Source organism: Gorilla gorilla, chromosome 2, assembly GCF_029281585.2.
Source record: "Gorilla gorilla gorilla isolate KB3781 chromosome 2, NHGRI_mGorGor1-v2.1_pri, whole genome shotgun sequence".
NCBI classification, from domain to species: Eukaryota; Metazoa; Chordata; class Mammalia; order Primates; family Hominidae; genus Gorilla; species Gorilla gorilla.
The window spans coordinates 24,838,725-24,864,882 of NC_086017.1; the positions used below are offsets into that span (position 1 = coordinate 24,838,725).

At 44.2% G+C, this 26,158-nt stretch overlaps 1 protein-coding gene across 7 annotated transcripts in view; it reads left to right on the forward strand.

Moving 5' to 3' along the window:
• Window positions 1–25,802, forward strand: part of NR2C2 (nuclear receptor subfamily 2 group C member 2) — a 104,027-nt gene extending 78,225 nt beyond the window's left edge. For all 7 annotated transcript variants that reach the window (XM_031009548.3, XM_031009546.3, XM_055381078.2 and 4 more), the window contains 8 exons: window positions 703–796; window positions 5,157–5,290; window positions 6,838–7,015; window positions 8,941–9,062; window positions 11,229–11,368; window positions 14,559–14,696; window positions 15,689–15,794; window positions 19,381–25,802. In XM_031009548.3, coding sequence (XP_030865408.1) covers window positions 703–796; window positions 5,157–5,290; window positions 6,838–7,015; window positions 8,941–9,062; window positions 11,229–11,368; window positions 14,559–14,696; window positions 15,689–15,794; window positions 19,381–19,555 — 1,087 coding nt within the window. In that variant the 3' untranslated portion in view covers window positions 19,556–25,802. The remainder of the gene's footprint in view (window positions 1–702; window positions 797–5,156; window positions 5,291–6,837; window positions 7,016–8,940; window positions 9,063–11,228; window positions 11,369–14,558; window positions 14,697–15,688; window positions 15,795–19,380) is intronic.
• Window positions 25,803–26,158: the final 356 nt, after the last annotated feature.

Here is a 26,158-nt window from a genome sequence, read left to right on the forward strand (position 1 = left end):
CAACAGGCACTGTTGTGGCTTCCCACCCATCTGCTATAACCTCCAGCGTTGTGTTGCCTAATTCTGCCCCTTCTGGAGCTGCTCAGTCACACCTCTGGACAGGCCTGAGGATGCCTGATTTATGATGGGGTCAGAAATTCTCCTAGCCTTGAATTCAGATTATGTCCTGCAATTTAGGCATCATTCATACGGAAGACAATTATTTTATGATTCAAGATTGGGGCATTTCTGCAGTACACACAAAAGACCCAAGGTGAGATAAGGTCTCAGTGCTACAGTTAATTTGTATATTCTTTTTAATATAATCTATTGAACTTACTTTAAAAGGAACGGAAAGAGGGGAAAACAAGCAATCCAAAATGTATCAGAGAGAGAGCTGGAGTTGAGGATGCCTTGCTGATTTTCTGAAAATCAAGTTAACTTTTCTTGGCAGAGTGGCCACAGTCTGCAGTCATCCTGGAAAGCCCTGGGGGATGCATCTGCATTTCATCCTGTCTCAAGCTGTAAACCTGACTTTATTTATATCTCATTGCAGAGACACAGGGGTGGGGGTTCTGCTTAGTCACTAAGCAGCTGAGTCTACTTAGAGCTTTTCTACTATTCAGACAGCTTCACAAATGTGGAAGGACAGGTAAATGCAGCATGATCATACTGTGCATAAAATGTTGGAAGCTACTCTGAGTTTCTTTATGTCTTAAATAGACAAACAGGTCTTCTTGATCCAGGGATGCTTGTGAACATCCAGCAGCCTTTGATACGTGAGGATGGTACAGTTCTCCTGGCCACGGATTCTAAGGTGACATTCTCTACTCATGCTTTCTCTCATCCTTTATGTTGACATTGCAGGCTGCTTCTCTAACTGTGTGCACCACTTTCTTCCTGGCCTTCAGAGACCACATCAAAAGCGTGACCTATGTCTTGGTCTCCTTATTGTTGTGATAGCTATCTTGTGATTTGTTTTAGAGATGCTGATGGCTTCTCAGATCAGAGCTGGCTGGTCATAATCACTGTAACATGTCAGTCTAGATGTCAATTTGGTGGACATTCAGTGGTTTTCTTTTCTGTTATAGTTTTCTTTTTCTCTTATACACATTGGCAAACTACTAGCCAAGGAAAGAAATACTTATCAGATGGCCTTTTTGCAAAAGCCCCGGGTTCCTTTTTATTAGATGATCTTCAGGAGGAAGCTCAGCCAGTAATCTATCAGTTCCAAAACTTTGCTAGAGCAGATCAGTCACAGGGATTTAACTTGTGGACAGAGATGTTCGTCAGTCCAAAAGGGGGAGACTTGCTGGCTCCTGTGAAGATAACCAAGGAAGGGGATTTTTTCCAGGCCAGGGAACTCACTGTTTTTCTCATCCTGGTGCTCCTGATACAAACAAAGTAATGAGGAAGTAGTAGCAGCAAGCCACAGCTTTAAGAGGGTGACTTGGTAATTGAGAACACTGGCATTGCTGCAACCATTAGAACCAGAGCAAGGCCTGCAGGCTTCCTCCTCATCTGTTCACAGTCTCATTCATGGGTGTACTCAGGGCATTACAGGGCATCCTCTTTTGGGAAAGAGAAGACAAAATTTAGAGCCCTTGCCTGTCATGGAGAGCTGCCCTGCATGCTTTGGTCCTCAGGCTGGGCCTTGTATCTTCTGTCTTTGGGCAGGGGCCACATGCATGATGGGAGCTGAAGGATCACGCATCGTGGGCTTAGCTTATCACCAGCACACATTCTAGAACTGTGGCTCTGACTGCATGGTCAAATGCAGAGAAAGCGTAAGCCTGAAAGTAAGGCCCAGAGAACCTTAAAAACAGATAACCAAGGGATTCACAGCAACCATTCTATTGGGCCATCCACAAACAGACTGGGAATGAGAACCAAGACTCCAGAACTGGCTAGACCTGGGTTCAGAGTCTGACAGTGCTCTTCGTAGCCACATGCTTCTTTCCTGCACTTGTAAATTTCTTGGTACACAGTGAGCGTTCAATAAATGTTAATGGTTAGGAATTAGTTATTGTCACTTTGGAGGAGAATGACCACAAAGCTGTATGGTATTTCAGGAATCAAGAGAAGGAGCTTCAGAGGCAGACTGTGTCCTACCCCATTCCTTCCTGTGTACAATGGAAACAACAATACCCCCCACAGAAGTTTGATACGAATAATAAAACATATGCAAAGCACCCACAGGAAGCTACTTTCAGAAATTGTTTTCCAATTTTACTTTGAAGTAATTATACATTTAAAATAATTTACTATGAAGGAAGTACAGTGCTATTACAGAGCTCCCACATAGCCTTCGCCCAGGTCCTCCCAGTGATTATGTCATACATACCTACGGTACAGTATCACAACCAGGACATTGGCTTTGGTACAAACCATATGTATTGTTCTGTCTTTTTTATATTTCACTCTTCTTCAACTTCATTTCCTTCAACATACCTTTCTGTTATGAGGATCTTACAGTAGCTGCACAATATTCTATGTGTCTGTTGTGATTTATTAATTTCTGTTTATGACCTTTTCTACTGATTCTAGTTTTTCATTTTGTAATCAAGACACAACCTTGTGTGTACATATCTTGGTTTGAGTATATCTCTGGCTTTCTTTTCTTTTCTTTTCTTTTTTTTTTTTTTTGAGACAGGGTCTTGCTCTGTTGCCCAGGCTGGAGTACAGTGGTATGATCTTGGCTCATTGCAACCTGCACCTCCCAGGCTCAAGCAATCTTCTTACCTCAGCCTTCTGAGTAGCTGGGACTATAGGTGCACAGCACCACGGCTGGCTAATTTTTCATATTTTTTTTGTAGAGACGGTGTTTCACCATGTTGCCCAGTCTGGTCTTGAACTCCTAGACTCAAGCAATTCACCCACCTTAGTCCCTGCAGAGTGCTGGGATTACAGGCATGAGCCACTACCCCTGGCTTTCGTTTTTAATTGAAATATAATTCACATGCCATAAAACTCACCCTTTTAGTGTATAATGTAGTGGTTTTTGGTATATTTACAAGGTTGTACAAACCATCCCCACTATCTAGTTTTAGAATATTTTCGTCACCTCAGAACAAACCCCAAACCCTATTATGTAGTCACTCCCCCTTTTCCCCTCTTCTCAAACCCTACCAACCACTAATCTGCTTTCTGACTCTATGGTTTTGTCAACTCTGTACATTTCATATAAAGGAAATCATACAATATATGGTCTTTTGTGGCTGGCTTCTTTCACTTAGCATGATGTTTTTAAGGGTCATCATGATATAGCATGTATCAGTACTTCATTCCTTTTTATTGCCAAATAATGCACCTCTGTTTTTTTTTTTTAAAGACAAGAGTTTCGCTCTTGTTTCCCTGGCTAGAGTGCAGTGGTGCCACCTCGGCTCACTGCAACTTCTGCCTGCTGAGTTCAAGCAATTCTCCTGCCTCAGCCTCCCGAGTAGCTGGGATTACAGGCATGTGCCACCACACCCGGCTAATTTTGTGTGTTTTGTTTTGAGATGGAGTCTCGCTCTGTCGCCCAGGCTGGAGTGCAATGGTGCGATCTCGGCTCACTGCAGCCTCCACCTCCCGGGTTCAAGTGATTCTCCTGCCTCAGCCTCCTGAGTAGCTGGGATTGCAGGTGCGTGCCACCACACCCAGCTAATTTTTGTATTTTTAGTAGAGATAGGGTTTCACCATGTTGGTCAGGCTGGTCTTTAACTCCTGACCTCACGATCCGCCCGCCTCGGCCTCCCAAAGTGCTGGGATTACAGGCGTGAGCCACCGCTCCTGGCCAATTTTGTGTTTTTAGTAGAGATGAGGTTTTACCATGTTGGTCAGGCTGGTCTTGAACTCCTGACCTTAGGTGATCTGCCTGCCTTGGCCTCCCAAAGTGCTGGGATTACAGGCGTGAGCCACCACGCCCAGCCATTATAATAATACACCTTTGTATGGCTATACCACATTTTATTTATCCATTAGTCAATTGATGGACATTTGTGTTATACCACTTTACATTCTCACCAACTGTGTAGGAAGGTTCTGATTTCTCCACATCCTTACCAACACTTGTTATTATCCATCTTTTTGATTGTAGCCATCCCAGTGGATGTGAAGTGGTATGTCATTGTGATTTTGATTTGCATTTCTCATGATGTTGAGCATCTCTTCATATGCTTATGGGCTGTTTATATATCTTCTTTGGAGAGATGTCTATTATCTTTGGGGTTTTGTTGTTTCATTTTGTTATTGAGACAGGGTCTCACTCTGTCTGATAGGCTGGACTGCAGTGGCACAATCATGGCTCAGTGCAGCCTTGACTTCCTGAGCTCAAGAGACCCTCCCACCTCAGCTTCCTAAGTAGCTGGGACCACAGGCACACACCGCCACACCTGGCTAATTTTTTTTACTTTGCCCAGGCTTGTCTCAAACTCTTGGGCTCAAGGGATCCTTCTGCTTTGCCCTCCCAAAGTGCTCTTTTTCCTTTTTTTTTTTTGACATGGAATCTTACTCTGTCACCCAGGCAGTGGCACAATCTCAGCTCACTGCAACCTCCGCCTCCTGGGTTCAAGTGATTCTCCTTCTTCAGCCTCCCGAGTACCTGGGGTTACAGGCACCTGCCACCATGCCCGGCTAATTTTTTGCGTTTTTAGTAGAGACAGGGTTTCACCATGTTCGCCAGGCTGGTCTTGAACCCCTGACCTCAGGTGATCCACCTGCCTTGGCCTCCCAAAGTGCTAGGATTACAGGCATGAGCCACTGCATCCAGCCTCTTTTTCCATTTTTAAATTGGGTTGTCTTTTTATTATTGAGTTGTTAGCGTTCCTTAGACATTCTGGCTACTAAACCATTATCAGACATATGATTTGCAAATATTTTCTCTCATTCTGTGAGTTGTCCTTTTGTTTTATGGGCTTTTACTTTCTTGACAATTTCTTTTGAAGCACAACAGTTTTAATGAAGACTAGTTTATCTGTTTTTGTTCTGTCATTTTGTCACATATCTAGATTTGTGTAAATACCACCACACCAAGATACAGAACTGTTAAATCACTAAGAAGATCTTCGTGTTGCCCCTTTGTAGTCACACTCCCCTCTCCTCGAAGCTGTTTTTGAACCAGCATTATAACTTCATTGGCCTGAGAGTCATTTGCGTATCTGTGTTCATTTTTAATGTCAGTATTTTTTGTTTAATAGGCTGAAACAAGCCAGGGAGCTCTGGGCACACTGGCAAATGTAGTGACCTCCCTTGCCAACCTAAGTGAATCTTTGAACAACGGTGACACTTCAGAAATCCAGCCAGAGGACCAGTCTGCAAGTGAGATAACTCGGTACGATCCCATGAGAATGGAGGCCCCCCTCCTCGCCTGGACACCCTCCCTCTATTGTGAGGGTGGAAAACAGCATTTTGGTACCTGTGCTGTATTTAACTAAGGATGATAAAATTGTTACAATGACCCTGCTCATCTGTCTTCTTTCAAATTTTAACTGTGGGAACATAGACCCACCTATGTTATACAGTATAAAACAATCAAAACTTCTTTTCATTCCCAACCATGGAAAAGGAAATTGAGTAAATCAGTAGAAGTAGGAGGAAAACTCTAGTGGACAGTGGTTATTTGTATTAATGACTGTTTAATAATGCATCTGCATATTAAGAGTTCATTCCCTTTCCTACTTCTATTTTAACCTGTTTTTCTCATCTACATTTTTTCTTTTTTTTTAATAGAGATGGGGTCTCACCATGTTGCCTAGGCTGGTCTAGAACTCCTGGGCTCAAGTGATCTTCCCGCCTCAGCATCCCAAAGTGCTGGGTTTACAGGCGTGCGCCACCACCCCCACCCAGCCCTCATGTATATTTTTTCTGAGTAATGAATTCCGAGCTTAAATCCACCAGGGTAACTAGATTGATAGTGGCTGATAGATAGTGATAGTATGAGCTAATGCCAGATGCTGATAACTGCTACTAAGGATGTTTCTTCTCTGCAGTTTGGCTCTTGTGCTCTGCTCATAACATGCCAGACCAGCCAGATACAAAGCTGGAGACGATACAAGTGTTCCAGTCCTTTGTTCACTTGTGGTCTGATAACAAATAAGATCTAGGTCCTGTGGAAAGAGGGTGGGATTTGAATTAGGTAGAATTCTGGTTCTACCACTTACTATATGGATGGTCTTGGAAAAGTTATTTAACAACTGTAAGCTCAGCATTCACATCTGTAAAATGGAAGATAATTTTTAACGTTGGAGGGTACTTGTGAAAAACAGAAATTGGGCCTAGGTGCAGTGGCTCACAGCTGTAATCCCAGCACTTAGAGAAGCTGAGACAAGAGGATCACTTGATCCCAGGGGTTTCAGACCAGCTGAGACCCATCTCTGAAAAAGTAAATAAAAGATAGATAGATAGATAGATAGATAGATAGATAGATAGATAGATAGATAGACAGACCGACCCCATCTCTGAAAGAGAGAAAGAAAAAGAGAAAGAGACAAAGAGAAAGAAAAGGAGGGAAGGAAGGAGGGAAAGAGAGAAAAGAAAGGAAGGAAGGAAAAGAGAGAAAGAAAAGAAAGAAACTGTCCATGAAGTTAGATAATACATAGCTCAGTGCCTAAGATGATGTGTAGATAATACATACAAGCTTTCGTTGTTTGCCGGATGCAGTGGCTCACGTGTGTAATCCCAGCACTTTGAGAGGCCAAGGCAGGTAGATCACCTGCAGTCAATAGTTGAGACCAGCCTGGCCAACATAGTGAAACCTCATCTCTATGGTAGAATTTAATTATCTTTTCCCACTGTAGTTTTTCTAAATCATAGCTAGAATTCTGTTCCCCCTAAAAGCTGTAGATTCACAACAATTACATGCTTCATTTTTGCTCACAGGGCATTTGATACCTTAGCTAAAGCACTTAATACCACAGACAGCTCCTCTTCTCCAAGCTTGGCAGATGGGATAGACACCAGTGGAGGAGGGAGCATCCACGTCATCAGCAGAGACCAGTCGACACCCATCATTGAGGTTGAAGGCCCCCTCCTTTCAGACACACACGTTACATTTAAGGTGAGTGGATTCAGCCTAACCATGTGCCCCCAACCTGCTGGGGGATAGGTTCTGTACCAAAGCCGGTCTGCAGTTTTAAAAATCAAACCTTGGGGCCAGGCATAGTGGCTCATGCCTGTAATCTTAGCACTTCGGGAGGCCAAGGCACGTGGATCACTTCAGCTCAGGAGTTCAAGACCAGCCTGGCCAACATGGTGAAATCCCATCTCTCCTAAAAATACAAAAATTAGCCGGGCACGGAGGCGCATGCCTGTAGTCTGACCTACTCAGGAGGCTGAGGCACGAGAATCACTTGAACCTGGTAGGCAGGGGTTGCAGTGAGCCAAGATCATGCCACTGCACTCCAGCCTGGGCAACAAGAGTGAAACTCCACCTCAAAAATAAATAAATAAATAAAAATTAAACCTTGGAGTGAGCTCATCTTCAATCTGGTATTTAACATTATGACTTCAAACTGGATCTTGTATTCCAGAATGATAGTCCCATTATGAAGCATCTTCACTTGTCTTTTGCTCACAGTGCCATTTGGTTCTGAAGGTAACCATGAAGCAGGCGTGGCCCATCATTACTAAGACAGGCTGACATAGTGGTAACTGCTGAGGGCTGAATGCTCTGCCTCTGCCTCTCTGTGACTGCCTGGCTGCCCCATGGGCTCAGGCAGGCACTTTTGTCTCTTCTCTGTGTCATAGAAACCCTCATATAAAATCTACAACAAGCAGGCAGCCAGCCATTGATCCTGACTGCTCTGCCCTCTAGAGCCACAGAAAGTAGATCCCTTGAAGAGTGCTGTTAAGGCCTCATGGGTCTTCCCCGTGCTGTCATTCACTGGTCTCACTTTTTCTACAGGACACTCAGAGGGTACCTGAAGCCCTCTCAGTCTCTAGGTCTCCAGACTGCTGAGTCCTCCTTTTCCCCCAGTATTTTTTTTTTTTTTAAACAAATACCTAGGCTGAAGCGTAGTGATGTGATTGTGGCTCACTGTAACCTCAAACTCCTGGTCTTGAACTCCTGGGCTCAGGTGATCCTCCTGCCTCAGCCTCCCAAGTAGCTAGGACTATAGGCATGTACCACCATGCCCAGCTAATTTTTATTTTTATTTTTTGTAGAGATGGGGTCCTTGATATGTTGCCCAAGCTGGTCTCAAACACTTGGCCTCAAGCAATCCTCCCACCTCAGCCTCCCAAAGTGCTCCTATCACATAAGCTGCTTAGCTCTTACTTACTGCTACCTTAAGACCATCTCCCAAAATGCCTGCTAGTCCATGAAGTTGGCCCCTGTTACCCAGATTTTTTTTTGAGACTGAGTCTCACTGTCACCCATACTGGAGTGCAGTGGTACAATCTTGGTTCACCACAACCTCCACCTCCTGGGTTCAAGCGATTCTCCTGCCTCAGCCTCCAAAGTAGCTGGAACTACAGGTGCATGCCACCACACCTGGCTAATTTTTGTATTTTTAATAGAGACAGGGTTTCACTGTGTTGCCCAGGCTGGTCTCGAACTCCTGACATCAGGTGATCTGCCTGCCTCAGCCTCCCAAAGTGCTGGGATTACAGACATGAGCCACCCGCACCTGGCCCCTGTTCCCCAGATTTAATTTAGACCTTAACTTATGGCTCAAAATGGAATTGCCATAGAACAAGTAACAGTTTAGCTGAGGCAAGACTTGAGGAGTATGTTTTTGTGGGGGTGGGCTGGGAAGATTCCCTTAGGCTTATGGACCACATTCCAAGGCCCATTAGACCCTAGTTCACTGAGCAAGAAAACATGGGGAGTCCGTGCAAGCCCCCTGACTGCATGGGACTTCAGAATCAGACAGCAACTCTAGATGCCACTGCTATTGAAGCATGACAGGGATACATGTTGACAGACAAAGCCATCCCCTGTCCTTCCTTCACCTCCTGTGCCATGTGCCTCCTCTTTTCCAGCTAACAATGCCCAGTCCAATGCCAGAGTACCTCAACGTGCACTACATCTGTGAGTCTGCATCCCGTCTGCTTTTCCTCTCAATGCACTGGGCTCGGTCAATCCCAGCCTTTCAGGCACTTGGGTAAGTGGCCCCTTGCTGTGCATGTATCCTCGGGCAGGGGCCTTCCTCTCCCTAGGAATGACCTGGAAGAACTCTGAGGGCCTGTCTAGTTTGACTGTTCCTATGACCTCATTCAAAGGACCCTGAGTTTTTTATTAAATATAGTTAGTGGACTGGTAGCAGGATTACCAGTTGCCAGTTCTGCAATGTTCCTCTAACCTTTATGGAGCCTCCTAGATACACCAAGGATTTGGTGCTGGGAGCTGGGGATGGAGAAGAATGTAGAAGGCAAGGGTAGTCCCCAGCACTGTGCTATGCACAGTGTGACTCACAAACTGAAGCCAGGCCGGGAACTGTGCCTAGGCCTTAATAAGGTGAATGTGAATCAGCTGTTTCCTCAAACATGGATTTACAATCTCACACAAGCCACAGTGCCAACTGGCACATTGAGTAGTACAGATCCTGGTGTCATCTCTACAGGAAACCCCCCCACTCTTTTCTTGCTTTCTTGAGTACCACTTGTGTATGTTTCTCCTCTAAATACCAACATCGGCTCTGCCAGTGTGCCAAGTGCTGTGCAGCTGGTGCAGCTGCCACCGTGCCATCAGGTGGCTGGCAGTCTGGTTGAAAGATAAGTAACCATATAAAAATGGAAATACAATGAGAGTCGTTGCATATTGCAGAGTAACCATCCTTAGGTAATATGTGGAAAACACTAGAATGGAGGGCAGGGTTGTCTAGTAGTTGACACTATTGTCTTTGGGGCAAACAGACCTGGTTGTCGGGCCATAAGAATAGTGCTTGTCAGCTGTGTGGCCTTGTGCAAGTCACTTTACCTCTCTGAGCCTCCAGTTTCTCATTGTAGAATCCTCGCGTGGGTTTAAGATCTATAAAGCTCTTAACCCAGTGCCTGGCATGCAAGGGACTCAGCAGAAGGCAGTGTGGTTCTGTGGGTCAGGTGGTGTGGGATGTGTCCTGAGTAGTTGTTAGAATGGTCACCTCCCTCCATGATTAAAGGAAAGGCAGTCAGAATTGTCTCATTCTCCAGGGAGAATTAGACAGGTAGTGACTGCTAAACAAGTATTAGGAGTTTCATTGTTAGCTCTTTGGGAGAATGGCCTACCCCTTGCTACTATCTGGTAGGTGGTGTAACCTCAGGCTTTTTATTTATTTATTTATTTATTTTAATAACACCACAGTCCACAGTTAATAGTACTGATAGGTACCTGAGATTTTTTAAATGAGGTTAAAACATGGTTACCCACTGCCCTGAGTGTACTTTTTCTAGTTGGGTAATTTGGAACCTCCTCCACAGAGTTTCTCAGTCCGGGCTAGATAAAATGTGCTACCACATTTAAAGTGGTTTCATTTACGTTTCATGTACTGTTTTTCATAAGTTAGTGTTCAGGGCAGTGATCATAGTAAAATACTAGATGTGCATCTGGGGCATTTGGGAGTGACCCAGTGCAGTAGCCCTGGTTGTCACTGCCTTCCTGTGGCTGGGCCACACTTAAGGCAACTGGAAGAAACAGCTTTGTCAAGACAGCCCAGTTTCTCCGGCCTCCTGAAATCTTGAGACAGGTGAGGGAATGCAATTTAGGGGTTTCTGAGAATAAGGATTATTGTTTTGTGATGTGCCAACTTTGCTGACTGAGTAGAAGTTAGCCAGGGCAGGGCTGGAAGCGGCCTTAGCTGGACCCTCATCCTCCCTGCTTCAGTCTCGGATCCAGCACAAAGCCTGCCTCCTGCCCTGCAAGGTTGCAGGGCATGTTTCTGCCCTTCAGAATCTGTACTCATCTCTTAGTCTTTTGGTCCCCGTAGCCTCTCATGACCTTGGCTGCAGGACCTAAGTAACTGATACCATCTCCTGGGACAGTCAATCCAGGATGCTGAGGCTTTTGAAGGCTGTAGGTAATGATGGTTTGGCCATACCTATTAAAATTTTTTTATTATTTAAAGAATGTTTTTTAAGAGAATAGTTGATCATTAGAAGGATTTTAGTTAAAACATTCATAGACTTATTCATAGACTTCATCCTTTTCTTGAAGAATGATCCTGGATAGCACTTCAACAAACACTTGCTGAATTCACCTGTTTGGGAAATGCTGGGACTTAGTGCCTGGATGCCCCACAACCTTGGAGAAATGCCAACACACACCACACCCAGACTCCTTTCTGTATTCCTAGGCAGGACTGCAACACCAGCCTGGTGCGGGCCTGCTGGAATGAGCTCTTCACCCTCGGCCTGGCCCAGTGTGCCCAGGTCATGAGTCTCTCCACCATCCTGGCTGCCATTGTCAACCACCTGCAGAACAGCATCCAGGAAGGTAGGGCACAGGGACTTGGGGCTGGGGTGTGTCTTGGTTCAGCCTGGTGGCCATAGAGCAGAGCCCAGCCCCCTGGTTGGAGGCTCATGTCAAAGACACCTTTGTTGACCCAGGCTGGCAACATAGCAAATTGGATAGCCTCAGTTTCCCACAGCATCCATAGGCTGAGAGAAGTTTGACTGTTAAGGTATGGAACCTTTGGGCTGGGCATGGTGGCTCACGCCTGTAATCCTAACACTTTGTTAGGCCAGGCAGGAGGATCACTTGAGCCCAGGAGTTTGAGACCAGTCTGGGCAACATAACGAGACCTTGTCTTTACAAAAAATACAAGAAATTAGCCAGGCCTGGTGGCATCTGCCTGTAGTCCCAGATACTCAGGAGGCTGAGGCAGGAGGATTGCTTGAGCCCAGAGTTTGAGGCTGCAGTGAGCTGTGATCATTCCAGGTACTCCAGCCTGGGTAATAGAGCAAGATCCCATCTCAATGAATGAATGAATGTTACAGGAGGTTTATCAGTCAGAATATGTAAATTTCTGCCAGACTGCCCTCTTCATACGATTAATATGAAGAAAAAAATGGAAAAGGTCAACTTCTTGATAGGCATTTAGTGATGTTTTCAGAATAATCACAGCTGATATTTTCATCTTCATTGACAGGTTACTTTTCTCATGTATAATAGTTCACAGATCCTCACAACCCTATAAAGTAGGGACTATTACCTCATTTTTCCCTATGGAGGAACTGAGGCCCTGATAAGGTCCCTGGCTTGCCCCAGATGAAACAGTAAGTACAAAAACTAGGGCACAGGCTGGGTGCAGTGGCTCACTCCTGTAATCCCAGAACTTTGGGAGGCCAAGACGGGGGGATCACTGGAGGTCAGGACAGTCCAGCTTGGCCAACATGGTGAAACCCCTTCTCTACTAAAAATACAAAAAAAGAGGCTGGGTGCGGTGGCTCACGCCTATAATCCCAGCACTTTGGGAGGCCAAGGCGGGTGGATTGCCTGAGCTTGGGCGTTCGAAACCAGCCTGGGCAACATGGCGAAACCTCGTCTCTACTAAAAATACAAAAAATTAGCCAGGCGTGATGGTGGGCATCTGTAATCCCAGCTACTTGGGAAGCTGAGGTGGGACAACCACTTGAACCTGGGAGGCGGAGGTTGCGGTGAGCCGAGATCACGCCACTGCACTGCAGCCTGGGCAACAGAGCGAGACTCTGTCTCCAAAAAACAAAAATTAGCCGGGCATGGTGGCGCATGCCTGTAATTCCAGCTACTCGGGAGGCTGAGGTATGAGAATTGCTTGAACCCAGGAGGCAGAGGTTGCAGTGAGCTGAGACTGTGCCACTGCACTGCAGTCTGGGTGACAGAGCGAGACTATTTCAAACAAAAACAAAAACAAAAAAAAACTAGGGCACAAACCTGCACCATGCTGACCCCCTAGTCCAGGACATACATACCTCACCCAGGCTGCTCCTTAAGAGTGAACAAACAACTTTTCTAGTGAGATCTGTGGCAACTATCTAGTATTTGGTGTTCAAAACACCAGCAGTGTCAGGAATAGGAGGCAGCCATTGTAGCCTCTCCATGTGTAGCATGTCTGCAACACTCTGAAGACCACTGTCATGCCCAGGATTCGAAGTAACACTGAAAATCTACACTTGTAGCTGAAGTGGAAGTTTTTGTTGTTGTTTTTTTGTTTGTTTTTTGATACAGTCTCTCTGTGTTGCCAGGCTGGAGTGCAGTAGCAATCATAGCTCACTACAGCCTTGAACCCCTGGGCTCAAGTGATCCTCCTGCCTCAGCCTCCCAAGTAGCTGGGACTACAGGCATGTGCCATCACACCCAGATAATTTTTATATTTTTTAATAGAGATGAGGTTTCGCTGTGCTGCCTAGGCTTGGAATTTCACTTTTAATTGGGCATTCCAGGTGTTTGATATCTAGGAATGTGAGTGACATAGTCATACATTTGTTTTTCTAGTTATTTCCTTGGAATAGTTACATAAGGGTGAAGTTTAAAAGACCCTGTAACAGGCTGGGTGTGGTGGCTTACGCCTGTAATCCCAGCACTTTGGGAGGCCGAGGCAGGTGGATAACTTGAGGTCAGGAGTTCAAGATCAGCCTAGCCAACATGGTGAAACCCTGTCTCTACTAAAAATACAAAAATTAGCCGGACATGGTGGTGAGTGCCTGTAATCCCAGTTACTTGCGAGGCTGAGGTAGGAAAATCGCTTGAACCTGGGAGGCGGAGGCTGCAGTGAGCCAAGATTGTGTCACTGCACTCCAGCCTGGGACAGAGTGAGACTCAAAAAAAAAAACCCCTTACAACATTTTATTGAAGTTAAGTACGATTTGTTCACAAATGAGCTTTAGTTTTGTTTTTTGTTGTGTTGTTATTGTTTTATTTTTGTTTGTGTGTGTGTGTGTGTTTTTGTTTTTTGCAGAGACAGAGTCTCATGATGTTGCTCAAGCTGGTCTCAAACTCCTGGCCTCAAGCAGGCCTCCTGCCTTGGCCTCCCGAAATATTGGGACTAGAGAGGCACGAGCCACCACAACTGGCCAGTTTTAGTTTTAACTGAGTATAATAATACTAATACTGCCAGTAAAGTATTGTCATGAGGATTAAATGAAATAACATATAAAATTGTTCTGAAGCCAGGCATGGTGATGCACACTTGTAGTCCCAGCTCCTCAGGATGCTGAGGTGGGAGGATCACTTGAGCTTATGAATTCAAGTTCAGCCTGGGCAACATAGTAAGACACCCAACTCAAAAAAAATTGTTTTGACAACTAAAAATTACCAGCATTTAATGTTCAGGTGCCTGCAGAGACTTAAAAAACCTAACCAAGTATATAAGCTGTGAGTCTTCAGAATAAAGGAATTATTACTCAGGTACACAATAAAAGGAATTCACAATGTACACCTACAGGCCAGCTGCCTGGCAGCAGGGTCAGGGAGAATCACTGGTCTAGGGATTTGTTATTGAGGCAGAACCCATATTGAAGCAGAATTTGGGTACCTCTTGTCACTTCATCTGCAGCTGGAAAATGAAGCTCTTGTTCACCTTGAGATTACTGATTTTTCATTAAAAAGTGAAATGGTCCCATTTCTTTCCGTATGTGGCCCCTCAAATAAGCTAGTTTTATTGTTCTTACCAGCCTTTCTCAGGATCTGTGATGTTGGTTTCTAGATAAACTTTCTGGTGACCGGATAAAGCAAGTCATGGAGCACATCTGGAAGCTGCAGGAGTTCTGTAACAGCATGGCGAAGCTGGATATAGATGGCTATGAGTATGCATACCTTAAAGCTATAGTTCTCTTTAGCCCCGGTAAGATATGCGGTGGGGATGCATGACCCTTTTCCACCTGTATCTACTGATGTTTCTGAACGTGAACATGTTGTCATCAGTGGTGTAGAAAGAGCCCTGCAGATTGTATGTGACCTAGTGTTCTTATGATAGGTGTTTTGCTAGATAAATACATAAATGCTTTTAAATTCTTGCCTTTACAGCCCCAAAGAAATATGCTGCAGTGCCTGATGATGTCACGCACTGAATAGATTTAATCTGTGTCCTAATTAAACCATTGGCCAAACAAGACTACACCATACAAAAGTGTGCTACCACCCGATGTCCTTTTTTTTTTCGGCCCTTTGCCAGTTTCCAAGTTTTGTTAGCGCATATAATCCAGTACACATTGAAGTTCCACTTGTTTGCCCACAGACTGTGTATAGCAGTAGCAGCAGCTGCTGCAGAGCATGCTAAAAGGTATGTTCGCAGGAGATGAAGAGGCAGCAATCACGATGCCTGGGCTGGCCTCACTCCCCTTATTAACTGTTCTCTCAAGGCCTCTGGAAAACTCACTTAGGCTAATTATTCACCTCACAGTAAGGGGTTGGACACAGCTTAACCTTTTTGTCTTCCTTCCCAGCCCTTCACTCACAAACAACAAAATAGCTAATAAAATTGGGACAAATTATATAATTATTTAGAAAGTAAATGACAATTTGTAATTTTATGTGATAGTTTTTAAAACTATGTGTTTTCTAGGGTAGTAGGAAGCCAGATGTCCAGAACCAATCATGTGGGGCTGTTCAGACTGGGATCCACTCAGGGTCCCCGACCCGCTCCCAGGAACTTCAGGCCTGGGCAGAAAACAGAGGAAAAGCCAGTGTTCTAATAATACCCAAACTAGATCAATCTTTGAGTTCAATTTGTTGTACTTAAGAAGTTTGCAGAAGTTTGACTAAAAGTACTAAGAAGTCTACAAGTGACACTTTCCAAATACAGAGGGAACTGGGGGGGTACTTCTCTGTTTTCAGATCATCCAGGTTTGACCAGCACAAGCCAGATTGAAAAATTCCAAGAAAAGGCACAGATGGAGTTGCAGGACTATGTTCAGAAAACCTACTCAGAAGACACCTACCGGTGAGGCATTCAGGCATATGCGCTCTTGCTTGGGGCTGCAAGGAGTGTGGCTGAGTCTGTAGTTTCTAATATAAATTATGTTAACCTTTCCATTTTTAGCAGCCTGATAGAGCCTCCATTGGATCACACTCTAATTCTTGAGTTTTCTTTGTTTTTTTCCAAGCTCCCAAGAGCTAGAGATAATTCTTGAATGCTAGAGGTGGTGTGGAGTGTAGACAGTGCCAGCAGGAGGGCCAGGACTGTGGCTGATTCCAGTTTTGCTGTGTGACTGAGCGAGGCCTCAGATTGCTACTCTTTAATTGGAGGAGTTGGAACAGATGCTGTGTGGCCTGTTCTGGGGCTAACACTGTACATGAGGCTTGAGTTCTCATGGAGATTCCTTTGTCCAGAATAGTTTGAAAGGTCTGCTCCTCTGGTCAGCATCCATTGAAGAGGCAGTGCTAGAGTACTTGACAGAAAAGTTCTTATTGACAGAAAATTCTTATTGACAGAAATCAAATCTGACCCCTATAAAGGAGTGGATGAGTTATATAAAGTCATTTTACCCTCAGATAAACTGATGGAAGTTTGGGTGCAAATTAGTGGTATTATTTGTAATTAATGTGCAGCAAGAATATGTGTATAAAAATTAGGGCCGGGCATGGTGGCTCACGCCTGTAATCCCAGCACTTTGGGAGGCTGAGGCGGGTGGATCACGAGGTCAAGAGTTCAAGACCAGCCTGGCCAAGATGGTGAAACCCCGTCTCTACTAAAAATATAAAAAAAAAAATTAGCCAGGCACGGTGGTAGGCGCCTGTAATCCCAGCTACTGGGGAGGCTGAGGCAGGAGAATCTCTTGAACCTGGTAGGGTGGGCAGAGGTTGTAGTGAGCTGAGATCACGAAACTGCACTCCAGCCTGGGTGACGGAGTGAGACTCCTTCTCAAAAAAAAAAAAAAGCAAAAAACAAAAAAAACCAAAAAACCTTTCTCGTGCAGCTTTAGGCAGGAAAATTGTTCAGATCTGCCAAAGGTCAGAATGCATTGGCAGGCTTTCCAGCCTTTCCTATGACAACTTCTGACCTACCAGAAGCTACATGAATTTCTGAGACCCTTTCAAGTAAAGTATTTCCTGTTTCCCTCCCCACCATGTCCCCCTAAAATAAACATTGGAACAAAATTGACAGCCTGGGAAGACACACGGGCCCACCTTCCCAACGTGTGTCCTCTGCACAGACCTCAGTCTCCAGGAGCCCCATGGAACACAGATGCCCCTGGGGGCTACCCCTTCTGGCCCAGTGCTTCTCAAATGATTTTGCCCCCCAGCAGGGTAACCAGCTGTTAGTCTTTCAGCGCTAAAACCAGGACAGTCCCAGTCATTTCTCTGGTGTGACTGGGGGTGTCTTATGGCTGGCTGGTCCTGCTGGTAGACAAGAGCCTGCTTCTCCTTTTGGCACACTTCTATTGCCCAGATGTGGCTTTTACAAAAGCAAGATCCATTTTCTACTGGAATCATCGAAGACTTAATCATGAATCTAGAATAACTTCAGCCTCAATACATAGAGAATGGGACTGTCAGGGAATGCACCCACACCCAGGATTTATAAATCCAGCCAGGTATACAGTCAGGTTGTCCTCCTAGGAGGCCACAGGCCTGCTCCCCCACAGTTCCCATGGCCAAAAGATGGCTGGAAATGGCCCTCTGGGGCTACTGGCAGAGCCACAGCACACTCAAGAATCACTTTGACAGCAGCGATTCTGTGGCCTTGGAAAGTAGATACAATGTGTCTGAAAACATCATGAGTCACTCCTGTCCAGTCAGGGACCCAGGGTTGGGTAGGGTGACGACAGGTTACTTAGAGCCCAAAATGATAAGGGAGGCTTTCTTATAGGGCTCAGAAATTCACTCAAGAGATAGTTCTCAAAGAAAAGGGCCTAGAGTGTTTTACATCCTGTTTGCATATTCATTTTTTCTTTATCTTGATACTTACTGTCTGGAATATCCATTTTTTACTCTTCCCCATCCTTGTGCCTTTTCTCATATTGATTATTCCTCCTGAAATGCCTCCCATCCCTCCCCATTCTTTGTATCTCTGCTGATAGAAATCTTAGCCAGCCCCTAAGGCCCAGCTGAGATGGCAGGTCCCTTACACCTTTGTGTGCCCTGCAAGATTGGAGCACAGCGACTCACTGTGACTGAGTGAATGGATGCTGGTGCTGGAATGCTACCTGCATAGTATGAATACATTTTCCCATTTTAAAAATAAGCAGTATTCACTCTAGAAAAATTTAGAATGTTCTAGAAAGGAAAAAGGAAAAAGAAAACTTTTTAAAAAGCACTATCCAGGGGCAGGGTGTGGTGACTCATACCTGTAATTCCAACACTTTGGGACACTGAGGCAGCAGGATTGTTTGAGCCCAGGAGTTTGAAACCACCCTGGGCAACATAGTGAGACCCCATCTCTATGAGAAAAAAATGAAAAATTAGCCAGGTGCAGTGGTGTGCACCTGTAGTCCCAGTTACTCAGAAGTCTGAGGTGGGAGACTCACTTGAGCCTGGGAGGTTGCGGTTGCAGTGAGCTGTGATCACGTCACTCCACTGCAGCCTGGATGACAGAGCAAGACACTATCTCAAAAAAACGAAAACAAGCACTATCCGGAGATACCTACTATTAACATTTTGCGTATTCACTTCCAGAAATTTTTTATGTATTGTAATTGGGATCATAAAATACCAAAGGTTTTGTAACCTTTTTTCATGTAATATACAATAACAGTACGTACTCTTCTTCATTTTCTGTGGTTCCTATTTCCCTGCTAATGAAAAGGGTAGGGTGTTTCCGGTTTGGGCTGTCACACACGGCACTGCAGTAGAGTCCTGGCACATGCTCCACTTGCTCACCTGGGATCCAGTCCTGGCTGGGGAATGGCCTGGTCACGTGGGACACTTGAGATACACAGTGTTCAGTGGCCCTCCAGGGCAGCGCTGTGGTGCACCCTCCACCCCAAGTTTCTTCAAAATGAAAGCTATTTTACTGCTTTATTTATAATGCTAAACGAACACTGGAAATTAGAGCAGTACAAAAAATAAGAAAAAATCACCTCAAATCCCAATACCCAGAGCCCAACTGTTAGCGTGGTGAACATTTTCCCAATACTTTATATACACATCTATACTTGCTGTTTTATAATCTCCTTTTAAATTTTTATTGAGCAATATGTCATGGATGTCTTTCCTGGTCAGTAAATCCAGATTTGTATTATCGTTTTTTAAATGAGTCTCTAGCAGTTCATCATATGAAGACTCCTATGTTAACCTGTCTTCTGTTGATGAATTTCCAGGTTTTCTCTTGTTGGTGGGGGTGAGGAGAGTTGGAATAAACAAGAGTGAAGGGAACATATCTGTACATACATTTTGTACTCATTTGGTTTTTTCTCATGATAAATTTCTATAAGAGGAACTGCTGAAATCAGAAAAGAGAGGTGGGTGGATGGTGGATCCGTTTGGTTTGATTCTGTGCAATACAGACAGGACCCTAGGAGCCTTTGCTGAGCTGTGGTTGAAGGGCATCAAACAGTCTTCTTTTCTAATGACACTCCCTTTTATAGATTGGCCCGGATCCTCGTTCGCCTGCCAGCACTCAGGCTGATGAGCTCCAACATAACAGAAGAACTTTTTTTTACTGGTCTTATTGGCAATGTTTCAATAGACAGCATAATCCCCTACATCCTCAAGATGGAGACAGCAGAGTATAATGGCCAGATCACCGGAGCCAGTCTATAGCGCAAACCACACACCTGCCAAGGAGCAACAGAATCCTCCCGGGACCGTTCACATACAAAGAAAAGAAAAGTAGTGGTATTTTGGTATGTGCAAATATTTCCATATGTTAGCCATTTCCTGTCTGGTTCCTCCTTATCTGTTAATCCCAGACAATAGCAATTAAAAGACTAGTAGGATCCTTTCCTGACATAAGAAATGTTTTAATGCCTTTTGATGAAGCAGCAGATTTTGGAACAATCTTTTAACTCAATTTGTATTTAGAAATTCTCAAAGGGCAAAAAACAAAAAAAAAAGGTTTTATAATGTCAGAGACTAGTATTAAAGAAAACTGAAAGAACCTAAGAGAATAGTATGTGTGTATATATATTAAAAAAAGTCCTTGGAATTATAGATACTAATTACCAGGGTAATAATATTAGCACTTTCTAAGCACTTATCAATGTGTAATGTTAGCAACATCTTGCCTGTGGGCAGGGCAAATGGAAAACTGTATGTCTTTTGCCGAAATGCTAATGATTTCTGTGAAAACTCACTAGGGTACAGGAGACAATCATTTATGTTTAAGAAAAGAAGGCATCATTCCTAATTGTGTGCACATGTTGTGGAGTTGAGCTGAATTCTGTGAATGGAAACGTGGCTCATTTGCATCATGCAGTAAGTGGGAGTGTGGTAGCACAGTCGGTGGCGACCCAGTTCAGAAGCTTCTAGCCATAGAGCAGACACTTGTCAGGTTCCCTGACTACTTGGTCCTGGTCTCTGATGGGCATCTGCAGACTCCTCTAGAACCTGGGGTTCTCCTCTGATGACTGGTTATCTGAATTGGATTGCAACTAGTCAGACATTAACTGCCAAATGAGATGTACAGTTCCTCCAACAAGTGAAAACATCCCCAAGTCACATCTGCCGCTCGTGGCAGATGGAGCCTTGTGACCAAAAAGCGCAAGGTGGGCATTTTGAGCTCTTGACAGTACTTCTAATACAATTGGGGGTGCTTGTGTGTTTGTCCAGATGGAGGAGTGTGGCCTTCGAGTGTGAGCGTTACCTTCCCAGGGCTTTCCACTCCAAATGCCCCTTTGAAAAGGGCTCGTGTTTCTGCAGCTCCATCATAACTGTGGGGCTGGGCAGGAGCCTGCTGCCGCCTGGTGAGAGTGGTCAGGGCCTGGTAAAGCTGGATGGAAGGTTTCAGGACAATTTCTTCCTGTTGACCTTAAATACCAGAGATTTTAAAAACTTGTGTAGACTCAGCATCTCTGTTGGCAAGTCTGTTAATGTTACCAGCACACTGTGCACTTTGGTTCCCCCAGGTGTGTGCCAGCTGACCATCCCGGAGCATTTTAAATGCAGGCTGCTTGCTCCTTAAAAACAACCCTCAATTTCCAGGGTGATAGTCTTTCTCCTCATAAATTGTAGCAACCAGAGTTTACAGCAAGAACAGTATGCGCTTAAAAGGAAGTTATGTCTAACTTCAAACACCCATAAATTCCCACGGATGTGAATATATAGCAAGCTTTTCCTGTTTGAGAACAGTGGCATGTGGAAGACCCGGTCAATTGCTTTGTCTTTTGCTTTTTAAATAGTCCAGATTAAGAAAATACACCCTGTTGGGTTAAATTTGCCTCTCTTGATTTGTTAATCAGATGATATCCAAAAAGATCCCTGGACACTCCCCTGCCTCACAGGTGCTCTGATCTGGCTCAGGCTGGTGCCACACGTGCTCCACAGGGGTGCAGTCTGGCCAGCTACAGACGCCCCTGTGGTGCCACATTGGACAGAATGGAAGCTGCTGCAGGCTCAAGGCAGAACAGGATGCTTGATCCTGAAGGGTTAGCAGCACTTTACGCAAGTCAGTGTTAGTAGGGTAAGTGGGAACAGTGTTTCCAACTTCTAAATTCTTGTTTGGATGTAATTATATCATTTTATAATTCTTGCCTTGGCAGCAAATTTTGGAGAGTAGTGGGAGTGGCCATTATAAAATGATGGAAAGGATTTAATTTTGCCAGCTTAAAGTAATTTTTACTTTTCTAACCCTGATGTGTTTTCAGTTTCAAAATTAAGACAAAAAACCCGCTGAGACAATGGAATTAGGGCAGGTTTGTTTGCGAAGGATTTCTGCTTGTGAAGGATTTTAGTAGCAGGCATCCTGAAGCTCAGCTTTGCCTCTAACACAGATTGTTGCCTGCCTGCTGTCGTTTTGATTCTTGAGAGTGACCATGAGGGCCATGTTGCAGTTCCCTGGGAATACAAGCATAACAGCTTTCAGATCCCAGTTCTTGGTGTTGGTGAAAAGGTCTCCACCAGCCCCTCCTCTCATTCCCAGGTCATTCAGTGGCAGCCAGTAGGCTGCTTAGACTCAGGCTGGATAAGGAAGTGTTGGGCTGTGGTGAAACAACCTTGCAGAAAACGTGATTTTGCTTGGAAAGGTGCTGATTCTAACCTGGTCCTACTCTTTAAGTCCCCTTGCTGGTGATGGCTGATTCCAGGGACTGTTTTGGGCTTCTCTTGGTTGGTTTCTGAGATCCTCTTGGCCTTACTTTGAAGTGGCCTTTTCTTTAAGGATCATGTCCACATAACCTGTATTCTTGCTGCTTGAACTCATTTCAAGCCTTTGACTGCAGGTCCATTTCATCTCCTGTCAGGTTGGTTAAGGAAAGTCAGCCCAAAGTCAAGAATTACTTAAAGAGATGCAAACCAAATATTTGGGCTCCAACTTTCACAGGGCTTATAGCCCTTATTAGCAGTTTGTGAAACTTTGGGTTTCATGAAGTGAGACCTGTCCTCTGGCTACTGAACTCCATGGAGCCACGTTGATGCTCCCTCTTCTACTGGCCTGGCTGCTCCTCCCTCAATGAGGAGAGGCAGCTGGCTCAGAGAGGTGGGACAGACACATGGTGTCATCAGTTAAGTGAGCTCTTTTCCAGAAGTATCTCAGATAATGTTGGGTTAAGACAGATAGATGTTGAAAATGGTGGAGATCATTACACATTAGCATAAAACAGGACAGGAAGAGATTTTTTGAAAGACCAAATTAGTTGAGCTAATTTGATTACTCCTGGAAGGTGTTTTTAAGGAAGTGTGTTACCTACCATACTCTCCTAATTTGACATTTCTGTGTCCTGAGGGGTTACCTTATTTATTGTCTAACCCTTGCCATAAGGCTGTGGTTTGAGGTTCTTTTGCTGTTCTGGGCTTTATATTTAATTTCAGGTGTAGTCACTTCTAAGATGTGTAATTGCCCTCAAGAGGGACTGATTTTTAGCTTGTCATTGTCAGTATTGAATGTGGACTCTTCTGAGGCAGTTAGGACACCAGCCATGGTGTTAACAGTGGATGCGTTAGGCTCCTTAATCTCAAGGCAGTATCCACGCTACACACATACTTAGCTGTCTTACTTGTTTGGGGGATAGTTACGGCAAGGAGCAAAAAATTCTAAGGACTCTAGCTGTTTCTAGTGCTTTTACTTTCATAGTCCTTTGAGGACATTTCCTGCAGAGCACTCTTGCTCATAGCCCGCCCTCTGCAGGGCTTCCAGCCCCTGGCCGCAATCAGCAGTTCATGCCACATCTGTACATCCATGTTCTGGGACCTGATCTCATTGGAGTCCAGAATTTTGTTGCCCACTTTCCAGTGTAAATGACTTTATGTGCAATGGGGTCATAGGTAACATTTTAACTCTTCTTTTAGTCCAGGTCATAGGAAGTCTCATCATCTGACAGCCACTTTTCTCCCAGGGAAGGCGGTGCCCATTGGGCCCTGGGAATGCCTGAGCCAGCAGAGCAGATGCCCCACGTGCTTCCTTTATCCAGCTTCCATTCTCTCAGTTATGAGGCTCTTTGAAAATGTCTTAACTTTGATGTAAATTTTTAAAGCCAACCCCTCATCAAGACAGGGTTGGTTTGGGTCTTTTGTACACAGGGTCTGGACCTTCTCATTGTGTGCCTCCCACCAGCGTGCACTTCGCATGTCCGGCCCTGGGTCCCTTCAGCAGCATTGTGCGTGTACAGGTTTCTAGGCTGTAAGACTGAATGAATGTACATGTGTTTATATCCTCTCCATATGTACAGTGTATATAGTGTATGTGTACATAGATGTATATTATGTATACAGACATGTATCCAAACTTTCCTTTAAAGAGAGTTTTTCATAAAGTTGCTAATGTAAACTGATGTGGGTGTTCCAAGGTCCCTTGGCAGGGAAGATTTGCTGGTGATTTTCTTCACTCCATTTTCCTTTGGGTGAGCCTGCCTAGGAAGGGCCATGAAGTCAGAATCTCCACTCCGCAAAAGGAAGAATTCCAGGCAGAAGAGGTTCTGACAGGGTGACATTTCCATATATTCTCTAGGTTCAGACAAGAGCCAGGAAGCTGGAAGACAGTTTATCTTAATATCCAAAACTAAGTGGGAATTTTTAACCTTTTCATGCACATATTCATGGCCCTACCTGGAAGGAACTTGGCAGTTGGGTTGAGCCATCAGCCTTCCCAGCTATTCAGCTCTGTTGAGTAGCCCAGAGACAGGCGTCACAGTCAGAGATTCAGAACGGTCTGTGTTAGTGAGGCCTGACTCCCAAAGATGGTAGCAATTTCCCAGGCTTGCGCTGTGCTCAGTCAGCAAGATGTGGGGCACTGTCCTATGACTGAACAAATAGTAATTCCCATCTTTCTATCGCCAGTTAAAAATAAACAACCTACCAAGTATTATTCTTTAAAACTAAGCATGGATGTTGATGGCTAACTTTTGCGGCATATAAGCTACAGATCTCAAGTTACTTCTCTAACTGTAAGCATGTAAATGACTTTAACTCCTTTCTATAAGTTATGATTTTAAATTTTCAGATAAGAATTGCATTTTAATATGGATATGTGTGCCCTTAAAAGCTACAGATACCAAATTTTCCTTGTCCAGGTCTACTCGGATGAATTTTCCCCCTTAATCTGGCCTTAAACTGAGACTTGTCCCTTGAGAGCCAGGGCCTGGCCCAGCAGTAGTTGCTCATAGACCTGGGAAGCAGGGGCCTGCTGGAAGGAATCACTGGATTACTGCAAAAACTCACATAATCCACAGGTTACTCTTTTTCTTTTTAAAATAAGTTATCAAAATGTTTTAAAAACACTTTATGAGACCATAGTACTCAGTGCCTTTTGTGAGACAGTGGGTCATTTAGCCTTCAGCTTCCCTGTTTTTGATGTAGACAAAGCTTCTATTTCACTGGCCTCATCCCACAAGATTGTGCGACCTTTCCCCATCATAGCCTGTCGTGACAATCACGCTATTGAAAGTGGCTTTCTAGTTAAAATGCAATTGGAAACTTGACAGTCTCTAAATGAATTAAAATAAAAAGTTTCCTTTGGGGCTATTTAGCTTAACAGCAGTCTACAAATAATTAAAGTGTGAGCTTAAGAAAAGTATCTTTGGGGGGAGAAAAATGTCAGATATTTTTAATGCCCAGCTATAAATAATTTTGGTGTCTTGATATTTATACATGCAAAATAGAAAAAAATGTTCAACATTTATTGATTGATAGACTGTTAAAATTTAATGTTTGGAATAACATTTGGAAATAGTAGACTTTGCATTAAAAAATGGCTTTTCTTTAGGAAAGTATAATCAATTATTTTAATGACCATAGCATTCATGGACTCAAATGCTGCTGCCACACACAACTCAAGTGCTGGAATATTTTTCTACAGTCTCTCTGTTCTACGGATTATCTTGTAAACCAGTGTTCAACTAGTTTTATAACTGAAAAGCTGCACATTTTTCACAGTACAAGCCGTAGTTTTTACCTGTAGTTTGGACTTCTCTGTTAGAATGTAACTGCATTACCAGCCCTTTTAAAGGCATCTATCTATCAAAGGAAAATTTGGGTGTTAGATTTTCTTGGGACCGTTTCTGTAACCTTTGCCCTTCACAATATAGAAAATATTGGTTTTGCCATTACATTTTAATGCCAGGTTTAAAACCTGTTGAAAGCTGCAGCTTTATACAGCTTTCTTCTCCCTGTGAAATCACTTTGTTTATGTGATGGCATTTAAAAAATAGCATGTTCTTTTTAAACTGAATTTTATATCTAATCAATGTCTTCAGTCTTGAAGAAGAATTTGCATTGTTGTGTTTGTATATAGAGTATTGCAGTGCATGAATTAGCTTTATGCATTTTATTAAATGCTGTTTCAATGTGGCATTATTGTTGTGGCTTAATACTACTACCTAAATGAGGTTTATACTATTAAAAGTGAATTAAAGACTAACGTGCATCCTGCTCTTCATTTTTCTTCATGATAGTAGTAATGCCTGGCCCCCAAACAATGCAGCGCTCTCCTGTGTTGTGGACATGAAGCATCCTGGTGGTCCTGTCTCTACGGCTCTCTGGTTCCTACCTTAGCCTTAGCGGCCAAGAGGGATTGGGCCCTCTGTGGTCCACTGGACTTGTTAATACCTTTAGTGGGAAACCCTGGCAGGACAGTCTTTACATCCACCCAGCAGGGCAGCTCCTTAGTGGAGGTAGGGCAGCCACACACATGTTTCTGGAGCAGAGCACAGTTAGGCTGCTGGACCATTCAGATGCCATTACAGACAGGCCTTAAATTGGCAAGCTTATTCTCTA